We start from the raw sequence: 11,002 nt of genomic DNA, 5'->3' as shown, positions 1-11,002 counted from the left end.
GCGACCGAAAATGGCGGCACCGAAGGCCGGGATGGCGCCGGTCCCATCCCGCGGCCGAGCTCCGCGGCCGTCCCGCCGGCCAAACCGGGCCTTTCTGGCAGGCGGGGCTCGGCCGAGGCCCGCCCTCCCCCCGCGCGGGCAGCCGCAGGGCCTCTCCCCCTCGGGTGGGTTACCTGCTGCCGGATCCGCTCCGCGCTCACGCTGAAGCTCTCTCCGCACGCGTAGGGCCTCTCCCGTGAGGGTTATCCGGTGCTGGATGAGACGCTGTCGCTGCGCCAGGCTCTCCCCGCAGGCGAAGGGTTTCTCTCGGGGTACCTGTGGGAGGCAAGGCTTCAGCTCTGCGGCTCTGGGCAGGCTCATCCCTGTCAGGCAGACAGCAAATGCCCACCTCGGGGGGCAACATGGACCCTTCGTCGCAGAAACTCAGTGAAGAAGACAGGATAGCAGCCAGCGCTTTCTAAGAAAGAAGTATCTAGAGGACACCAAAGCAGACCTCTGGAAATCTGTACATGGGCTCGGTGCCCTTCCAAGAAGTGAGGACATACCGGGGGCACCGTCGGGCTGCTGGAGCCTCCTAGGTCCCAAGAGCGGAGACAGGGCCTTCGGCCTTGGGAAAGGAGGAGCGGGCTTGCGCTGGGCTTAGGCACGAGCTTAAATCCTTAGCAGTCTCCTAAATCCTCAGTGAGAACTCATTCCTTGGTAATCTAAGCTTACAAGATGAGTGCCTGGGCAGTAGAGCAGCTGGAAAGGCAAGGAACCTGGGCAGAGCACTCTTGCAAACCCTGTTCTGGGGGACAGCAACTGAGTCACAGAGATGTCTTTGCTGAAGGCTGCATCACCTCTCTCAGACACTTTGTGTCTCATTAAACAACAAGCAGCTTATATGCAATGCCTCTGAAAGAAATTTTATGCTGGAGTGATCTGAAAAGCTAACAAGTGTGTTTCAAAGGCACTTCCAGAACAGCTCCAGTCCCCTTCAAGAACTGCAGGAAGGATTGCGCTCACATTTATCCCTTCAATATCTAAACACTGACACTGGAAGCATAATACCTGGGCTCTGTTGGCCTAGTAGAATGGGAAGGCACAGCAGTCACCACTCTGCACTTTATTACAGCATTCTCATATTTTGTAGTTAAATTGGCCCCTCCGTGGGTCTTGGCCATGGCAGAGACCACGGTGATGGATCGCACCCACTCAAGAAATGCTATTTAGACAGGGCAACTTCTGGAATAAGTGTACACACAGAACTGTGCCTGTATAAGAAAACAGCTCTCTTCTCACATGCAAGATTATTATGTAAACATCTGCAGCACAGCTTTTCAGAATAAACCTATTGAGGCTATTTTTTCAGGCAGGAAATGTGACAATACACAAACCAACATGGTGGTAGCTGCAGAGGAGTATCCATGATCAATTTGTTTGTCATTTGTTAACAGCGAGTTTAGAAACAGTGTTTTCCAAAGCTCACTCAGAGCTCACATGGCGCATCTTGGTAAGACAGAAGCTTTGTGCAATGCTAGTAACATATCTGCTCCTTTCTTTAACTTTAAAAAACCAACTAATTTCTTAGTTGAAAAGGTATTTTTTTTCTGAAGCCTTAGAAGTGTTAAAACAAACAGAAGTATCAAAATGTTTTTGATAGCTGTTACTACACAGTTGGAAATAAAAAATCATGACAATGTATTTTCCAAGACAAATGAGCCTGCATTAGGAAGGTATGAAAACACAGAAATACATACAAATTGAACTGTTTGGCAACACATTATCACTGGCAGATGGCAACACTAGTGTTAGCTGAGGGAGGCACGCTTTGCTTACGGATTAATGAAGCAGGCAAATGAATAATTGCTTTCAGATAATTTGCAATGTGTCACATATGTCCTTGTGGTCTTGAAGGCTGTAAAATATTTTAAATTATTTTCTCATCATCTGAGAAAAGTTTTAGAATTACAAGAGACATTTCATTTTGTCATCTTCTGCAACAAGGAAGCATTGAGGCAAGCCTCTGCAAAGCGGTCACCTCCAAACCCTGACAGCACAGACGTGATACTTAAAATCATCTTTCTGCACTAGGCAAAGACTGCCCAGTTGCAAGGTTTAAGGATGACAAAGGTAGGAGGATGGAGACTAAAATTCAGATTTTTTTCATAACATGCTAAACAGTTTTTTATGACACAATGCTATTTGAATGATTGTAATTTATATTCACTGAACTGTGACACTGCATTCATTGAAGATTAAGGTGTAATAAAGAATTGATTACAAAACCCTTGATCGTAAATATGTCTTACCTAAAAACAGAGCAAAAAAACTGGGAAGGGATTTTATTTATTTTCCCATATTAAGACTGGTAAGTAGGACGGAAGCTTTTTCCATGTATGAAGCGTGTACTTGAGAGAGAAATACACGGTACACTGAAGGAAACAACATTTCCTAGAATGCCACTTAAGGCAAGTCTTGTCCTTTTCAGGTAACAAAGTCATCTTCTGGCAGCTCTTGCACAAGAAGTTGGAGGAGGAAAAGTGATGTGACTACCAGGGAAGAAAACTGTCCCAAATTCCTTAAAATTCACCAGACATGGCAGAAGGCTTTGCTAGGAGGCCCCCCCACCATTATACATGCCACAGTGACACCTGACAGAGGAGGTTCATAAGTGGTCACCCAGTTCCCCTTCACCAGCAGCCCTCCCCTCTGAGGCCAGACTGGACCCTTCCCCACAGCCTGTCCTCCCGGCAGACCCCAACACCTTCCCCCCAAGTCTCCCTTACCTTTGGGCTGCACAGCCCAGATGAAGCAGGCAGCTCGTCTCTCTCCAGGCAGCCAATTAATCAACCGCTGCAGAGTGATCTCTCCCATTCCACCTCTCCTTGCTGCTGGGCGCCCGTGCCAACGCCTCTTCCTCCATTTCTCCGCTCAAGGTTTCAGCCAGTACAGGCACAGACTGCGGACTCTACTGCTCTCAACGAGACCCAACCTTGCCACTTAGAACCGCCCCCCAAGTCTATTGTAAGACACTGCTTTATAGTTTATCATTAGTACCTTACGAATTGTTTATTGTATATAATATAAATCAAATAAACCCAAAGATATACTGTATCAAAAATAGAAAAAATACTTATAAATATATAAATAAGTTTAGAAATCCAGCTTCTTTTTTTGAAGTGTTGCGAACATTTTGTTCAGTGAGACTCTTTGCAGACTCGGAACTACCACAACAGACAAAAGTCAGAAGATGTGAAAGTAAATGCCTAAAAGATGACAATTTAGGGTCCAAGACTACCCCAAGAGTCCCAGACAGTTTACAACCTAAGATCAGTCGAGTTTGGAAAGGATCAGAGAAGCGCATTTAGATCAGGTTATAAGAAGTGCTGAAGAGATCCAGTGGTCACTACAATACTGTCTTCTTAAAAACATCTCTGTCGAGGACATACTCAAGCTACACTGACAAGGTAAAACAGCACTCAGAAAATGGAGCAAATGGTATCCTTAACACAGATCCAGCATGCAAGTGAACATACACAACTGAATGTTCGAATCTAAAGGGCTTTCACATGACATCTGGTGTCAGAGGGCAATTTGGGAGCCATCACAAAGAGACTACAAAACCACCTCCACTGTTTTGCAGCCATTTAAGAAACACAGATTCAGGAGTTTTACCAGAGATTGCAAATTGAACCAGGGACAGAAGAAAGGCATTGGATTTCCACAATGCTCCCTGCCTTAACAATCAGCAGGGCAGATTGTATGCTGAAGAAATGAAGACAGAAGTCACTGGGGTCTAAACACTCAGTGCTTTACACAGGGGAAAGGGGACTGGTTTCTTGCAGGTGGCTTATTCTACTGAATACTGGAACTTGAAGGGTGAAGCGTTTCACAGCCCAAGGGCAAGGAAAAGGTCTTGGCAAGTGTCACTGGGGGAAGCACTTGCCTTTAAAAGCACCAACATGAAGAAAATTTGGGGACCTAAAACCTATTAGAAAAATAGAAAGAAAAGGCACAGGGGGAAAATTGGGGGGGAAAGAGGCTCCAGATGACCTGTGTGCTGAAGGCAGGACAGCAATTGGAGAAATTTGTGCAATTCGGAGCAGAGGGCTGGGAACGGGAGCTCAGTTCAGACCCATTCTCCAGTGTGTAATCTGGACAGCAGGCCACAAGGAGGAGCAGTGCACGCACTGATCACAGCACCACTGCTAGCACCAGCCTGGAATGGGGTTTCCAGCTTATCAGGAAGGCCTCCACGTACAAAATTTTCAGGATGGAGGAGTCGGCTCCATTCAGTACCGTCTCCTCTGTTTTTTGTTCCCTTTTCTTTTCTGTTCCTTCTCTTTCCGGGCTCCGGCCGTGGTAAATGTGATACAGTGAGCATCTAAAAAGTCAAGCAGCTTTGCCTTGGAAATTTTAATGCCATTCTGCTTCAGCTCTGCATGCAGCTCAGCCAGCTCAATTGGCTCATAAAAGAGAATCTTGTGGTACAGGGCTGTGTTTGAACGGATGTAGCACCTTACTGCCTCCAGCTTATCTTCTTCCCGAGCTGCTGCCTGAGATGCTGGAAGCTCCTGAGATGCTGAAAGCTCCTCTTCCTCCTCCTCAGATGCAAAAGCACAGGCTTCAAATCCATTCACGAAAGAACTAAAAGCAAGATCAAGAAGACCAGAGATGAAAGAAAAAAACAGGCCATCAAGGACAGGACCAGAGCTTCCCAAATCCCTGGTGGCCCAACCCCTGTGACTACCCCCTATAGCATCACAGATTCTCCAGTACCGGCACCCACAAAATGAGTGAAGCAGAACATGGCACATGTTCTGCAAAGTTCCCCACCCCAGCCAGGACAGCGCTGGTCCTGCTCACCCAGCCCTGGAGCTCTCTTGGCATTCCTTGCTCCTGACCCGTAGCACCTACTGCTGCCATACTTCAGCAGCCTCTACCGAGTACTGCTGTGTTGTCCTCTCCCTACTCTAGCTGCAGGTTCTCAGTCAACACTGAGTGTTCCTTGTCGCTCTAACTTTCAGAAATCAGGCATGCCAGATTTGGGCCTTGCCCACAGGCAGCCACAAGCACGTTTGTGTTCTGAGAATAGCTCACTGGGAATTAGACTAAAAAACCAAAGCCTATTTCTTTTGTAGGAGTGTGATGACCTTCAAATGACATGCCTGAGGTGGCAGGGCCACTGTAGGCCACACGGACACTCACCTCTGTTTGCCACATTCGTAGCTTATCTCTGTCCTGCACCATTGACTGTTTTGTTTAGTATTTTGTTGCCTTACCTCTGTGAACCAAAAGAGATGTCACTTCCATCCAGTGAAGAAACTGCAGACTCCTGAGATGCTGAGAGCATTGGTTCCTCACCATCAGCTGCCAGAGACCTTTTCTCTGGAGATACAGATGATCTTTTCTGCTCTTTGGCTCCTTCTGGGTCATGTGTCATTTTAGTTCCCTCCTTGGGTGCTGCACAGCCTGTTTCACGGGATCCAACAGAGTCATCATCAGCCCTCCCCACAGGGAGCACTGAAGAAGCCGTAGCAACCTGCTTCCTTTTGCCCACAGCCCTTGAGGCATTGGCACGCTTTCCACCTGCAGTCCGGTCTGCCTTTGACTGCTTAGAGCGTTTGGCGGGGGACTTCTGCATGGGAGGCTGGGAAGATGGGATTTCATCCTCAAAGTCAGAGTCTACGTCCCGGTGAGTATACTGGAATATCTCCTTCAGCTTCAACACCATCTGGCGTTTTGGGAGAGCACGAACTCCAAATCTGAAAGAGAAAGATGGGAGCTTGGGTTAAGATAATGCTGCACATTCCACTGTCACAGCTCTAGAAGAGGTTCAGGCCAGGAAGTCCAGTGGTCAGCTGGAAAAGTGTGACATGACCTCAAAAAACACTGACTGGACCTTCACCATGGTTTCACTTTCAGCCCAGGAGCTTGCTTTCACACTACCTGCCAGCAAGTTTCTGCTCATAAAGAGATGTACTCGTGGAGGTAATGCTAACCTGCTCAACTCCTTCTTCAGCTGTGGGGTCTCCATGATGGAGTAAGCTGGCATTGGCGTCATTGGAGTGCTGGGAGGCTTGTCGTTCTCCTGACGGGGAGGTTCTGCAGCAGGATGAAATTACCATGATCAGAATTAGTACAGAAAGGACTTAAATGGATGATATCTTCCCCTTTTACTAGCAGATATTCTAATATTACATAATGATTGTTTAAGTAGCACTACTTTCCTACAAGCTTTTTTAATTATTACTCAGCTTCATATTGGACAGAACAGACAACAGTTTGTTTTTTTTCCCTAAACTGGGATACTTGGTTTTTATCGACTTTAAATCAGAAAACAGCTTAAATTCAGACGTATTTCACATCTGAATATGAAGCCCATTCAGGGCTTTGTTACAACAGGCAACTTTTACAAGGCAGTTAAAAAAACATGTTTACTGAATTCTGTAAAGTGCTTCTTTTCCCAGGAAGGAAATTTCATAATAGGGACTTGATGCAGAAGAAACTGAGGAAGTCAAGCTTTTGGGTCCCAAGTTACATACTGATTTAATGATACCAATTTACTGATACTGTGAAGCACAGTCAGTCTTACGTGTCACGTTCTAAACACCCGTTCAACTAATCACTTAGTATGGCATAATGAATAATATATTTAACTAGATACTATGAGATCAAGTACTGGTCTTAGATGGAAGGAACCATGCAAGGATATGTGCAGGGCATGCACAGTCTGTTGCAAGGGCCCAGAACGAGCAAAGAGAAGGCAGCAAAAGACAGCAGTGCATCAGCAGAGCTTTGCAGGAAAGCATGCATGAAGCCTACGGATGGGCAGGGATAGGCACCCACTCCCAGCTACTCTCAATATGAGGAAACCCTCTGTGCCTGCACCACTGTGTTGCTTACCTAATGTCCTTGTGTATGTTAGCACAAGCATTGCTTCACAAATGCGTGAAAACCAAGACTGTACAGAGCACCCACTACTACAGGGAACAAATATCCACTGGCATGCAAACTGAAGGTTGTTTTTTTGTTCTGTTTTGGTTAGTTTTTTTTCTTCCAGGTACCCGTAAGCTTCTGCGAGGAGTACCATCACTATCAAAGAGCCAGTGTGAACGAAATACAAGCAGCTGCGCTCCAGGAATCCCACATTTAGATATGCTCTCTCCCACATCAGAAGATGACTGTACCTTCTTTGTGCTTGGCTCTGACAACTACTTCAGATCAGGAGGCCAAAAGACCATTTCAATGTATCAAGTGAACCACAGGTGAGATGACCACTTAAAATTAAAACAATTTAACCTAGTCCAATAAATCTAGTATCAATACAAGCTCTCACCAGGAGTCTTTACAGGATCTGTCTGACGGGCACCTGTTGCAGCTGACAACCTCTGAGACAGAGGAAGCATCTCTGGAAATTCATCTTCCTCTTCTCCATTCCAGTCATCCCAGATTTTGGAGTTCAGGTAACTCGGTCTACTGCCTACTGATGAACATGCCTCAATAGGACTCTTTTCAATACAGAGCAAAGTTGTTCTTCTGCCAACAGGACTTCCTCGAAGAGGGGTACTGCCCTTAATTTCCTGTACATAGACTGGGCTCTCCCACTGGTCATACCAAGAGCCAGGTCTGGGGCTGCTGGCAGTGCTGGTCTTTGCACGGCTGACCTGGTTGGAGCCCTGGCTGTTACCTCTGACTGGGGACAGATATTCACCATGCCCGCACTCATCAACGGGGATTGGGGGCTCATCACAAAGCCAGACACTACTACTTAAAGAAGGCAGACTTATTTCCTTTTCACTGTCCTCTACCTCAACCACACTGGTATTTGTTTTATCTTCCAATGACTGCTCATGGCATGGAGGCACAGGTTTGGATAAAAATGAGATCTTGGCACACTTGCTTTTTATCTTGGTGTGGCCAGGGGAGAGGAGAACTGGATCCACTGGAGAAACTCGTGGGGAGTTCTCGGAAAATGATCCTGCTGCTGGGCTGCTGGAAGGGCTCCTTTCACTGACTGAGTTCTCCATAGGCAAATGTTTGTCTGACAATGTTGCTTCACAAACTTTTATTAAATTTCCAGTCATTTCATGGTTACTATTACTTGCTGTTAAGTTCTTTGTGCTGAGTTTAGATCCTGGACTCTTTAAAGAATTAATACTTGTGACCCGAGTCTGTGTTGAGAAACTTCTGCGTTTGCTCAGAACTGGTGTATCAGGCACTAGCCAGGAGCTGTTTGTACCCAAAGACATTTCGCAACCAAGCCTTTTTTCAGGGCTCAGGTTTGGACTCTGTTTGGTCTCCATACAAGCATCTATTTGTCTGCTGAGAGGCAATTCGGTGGATATCTCCACATCATTACTTATATGCACTGTATCTGTAATGCCACGTGAGACCCGGGTAGATCTCTGCTCCGTTTCAGTGACTGATGAGTTATGTTCAGGTTTTGCTATCTCAGGACCTTGTTCTACATTTGTACATTTCAGTTGCCCAGGGACTTCCATTTTCTTCAGAGCAGAGCCTGACTCTGGTGACTTCTTGTCTTCTTGTAACTCCATTTCATCATCAGAAGATAAAACAATAACATCACCCTCCTTGCTCCCCTGAGCTGCAGCATCCTGAGTTCTGATGACCAGTGATGACAACACTGGGACATAGGTATGCTTGTTTATATCAGTATGGGGAAGCTCTGCTGAAGAAATTGTGTTCTCATTTCTTGATGCAGTATCCAGCTCATTGGCTTTCTGAAAGTGTATTTCATCAGATGGGAATGATTTTTCCTTTTTGTTTTGCTTCGGTGTTGACACATGTTCTCTGGCAAACTTTCTCTCTGGTTTTGGAGATGCAGGTGAAGAGCCAACAGCAGGAAAAAGGGGCACATGAGGTTTGGGAGGAAGAGTCCCATAAAAACTGTTCCTATGTGGAGAGAGATCTTTTTGTGACTTGCTGTACAGAAGTGAATCATTAACATCAACATGTTTTTCACTAGGAGCCTTTCCTGATTCTTTGATAACTTCTTTCATTGGGGAAGGCTCACAATAATCTCCCTGAGTTGCAGAAAACAAGCGTTCATAACTTTCATTTATATTAGAATCACCGTGGAAGCTAGGGAACTGTTTTTCACAGTGGTCTGCCTTGCCATGAGAGACCTGAGACGACTTGGAATCCTTCACACCTTCACATCTCCTAACAGCCTCTCCTTCATGAGTGGTGGCACCATGGGATGCTACATCCCATTTTTGAGGTTCACTGTGGTGAGGCACAGAAGTGGTCTGTGGATCATTCACGTTCTTGCACCTATTTATATTCTGCATTTTCTCTTCTTGTGCAGACGAGTCACATTTAGATCTTTCCACATCATTGTCATCCCTCAAATCTTTGAAGCTGTTGCTTATTGAAGCAGATTTGGATCTCTTTACCTCTTCCTCCTCAGTTTGCTGGTTCGTACCTGGGGCTGCCTCAGTATCACTGCAGATGCTGCAGTCTGTTCCCTCGCTCACCTCTGTTTCACCTTGAGCCATCCTTCTCTGAGTTGCAGCAAACTCATAGATCTCCTCCAGCTCCTGCTCACCCACCCCACTGTCATCTTCCTTCTGGCATTCAGGGTTCAGCATAGCTACTTCTTCCTCATCTTCACCCACCCACACTGACTTCAAGAGGTCTTGGAAGTTCTCATCTCTGTCCTCACAGTCTTCATCATCCCTCACAGAGATAAGATCATCTTCTGAATCCACTCCAGAAGACACCTGACTCTCCCCAGTGTTGTTTTCACACTTTGCCATCAGGTCCCTCACACCAAACCTGCAAAGATATAATAGCAATGTTAGTATTTTCCTCCTCCAGTATTTCTTCACCATTTGGCTGCCTGATCACTCTTGTGAGCCTTGTAAACAATTTGCATGAGGATGCTTGTTTCCTAAGATGTACAAGATCCAGTATACTCCTAAAATTCGGAATTCCCTTTTCCAGGTGTAACTTACATGAAAACATCAGGCTTACTCTTCCTTTTTTATGTTTGAAACTAAACAGCTCTATGACTACACTAAACTCCCTTCACCACTTGCACTGGTGAGAGCCCCATGGAATGGCTGGGGATGGATAATGTCTGTCATGTGCAAGCTTCATGGCTTTTTGGAGTGACAGGGCACCTCTGTACATACATTTTGGCAATACCCAACCATCTCTCCCCCGTATCTCAGCAACTGCTCCTATTCCAAGCTCTTTACTTAGCGCATGCCTAGGATCATGACCGAGAGCATCACTGACACAACAGAGTTCTAAGCATCCAATACATTCTGCGAGTGTTGTTCAGATTAAGTGCACCACTAGCGCAATGCCTTGAGAATCACATATAGAAGATATGCTCATCATTGTCAACATCAGCTGTCAATACACATCCTGAGACAAAACTCTTGGCAAAAGTCACCTAAGCATATACCGAACATAGAAAATCTCACACAGATACAATCTGAAGAGAGGCTCATGGAAAAGATGAGGGTAGGATGTTCTTATGTGCAAGTTTTATTTAAGATGTAAGCAGAGGACTACGGAATTTGTAAGCCACTAAAACTGCAATGGAAGATATCAGGTTGGAGTCTGTGTGCCAGAAAGCATGAGGGGATCCAAAACATGCTCACAATACAAACCTGGCAGCCAGAGCCGCCACCTGGGGCAGCACCCCAGCAGAGATGTCAGCATCAGCAGCATAAAGGTATCGCAAGAATGCACACACCGCCTCTCCTGTCACGTCACTCAGCAGCACACGGCGTGTCTGAGCGTTCCCATCCTCCTCCACTAAGAATCCTTGGCTGTGAACCTGGGGTAAGAAGAAAGCAAACAAAGTCCGTTTGATAGTAAAGGAACAGCAACACCAACGTTCTTGTTCCTATCAGCTTACTCCTTTCATTCGTCAAAGTCTTACCCTTGGACCAGGACCTGATGCCTCAGAGGGAAGCTAAGATGAGCAGTTATGCAGAGCTTCATACGGAACAGGCCATTTCCTTCCAGACTCTACAGCTGT

At 46.1% G+C, this 11,002-nt stretch overlaps 1 protein-coding gene across 3 annotated transcripts in view; it reads right to left on the bottom strand.

Moving 5' to 3' along the window:
* Positions 1–3,493: 3,493 nt before the first annotated feature.
* SLX4 (SLX4 structure-specific endonuclease subunit) overlaps positions 3,494–11,002 on the bottom strand; it is a 31,798-nt gene continuing 24,289 nt past the window's right edge. For 2 of the 3 annotated variants that reach the window (XM_010578359.1, XM_010578361.1), the window contains 5 exons: positions 10,629–10,798; positions 7,322–9,783; positions 5,985–6,087; positions 5,265–5,747; positions 3,494–4,629 (listed from right to left, as the gene is read on the bottom strand). In XM_010578359.1, coding sequence (XP_010576661.1) covers positions 4,275–4,629; positions 5,265–5,747; positions 5,985–6,087; positions 7,322–9,783; positions 10,629–10,798 — 3,573 coding nt within the window. In that variant the 3' untranslated portion in view covers positions 3,494–4,274. The remainder of the gene's footprint in view (positions 4,630–5,264; positions 5,748–5,984; positions 6,088–7,321; positions 9,784–10,628; positions 10,799–11,002) is intronic. The other variant, XM_010578360.1, reaches the window with a different exon arrangement.

The sequence above is a fragment of the Haliaeetus leucocephalus genome, unplaced genomic scaffold (genome assembly GCF_000737465.1).
Source record: "Haliaeetus leucocephalus isolate CR32 unplaced genomic scaffold, Haliaeetus_leucocephalus-4.0 Scaffold636, whole genome shotgun sequence".
Lineage (NCBI taxonomy): Eukaryota > Metazoa > Chordata > Aves > Accipitriformes > Accipitridae > Haliaeetus > Haliaeetus leucocephalus.
The sequence above is the reverse complement of the archived record's forward strand: the minus strand, read 5'-3'. Positions and strand labels throughout refer to the sequence as shown.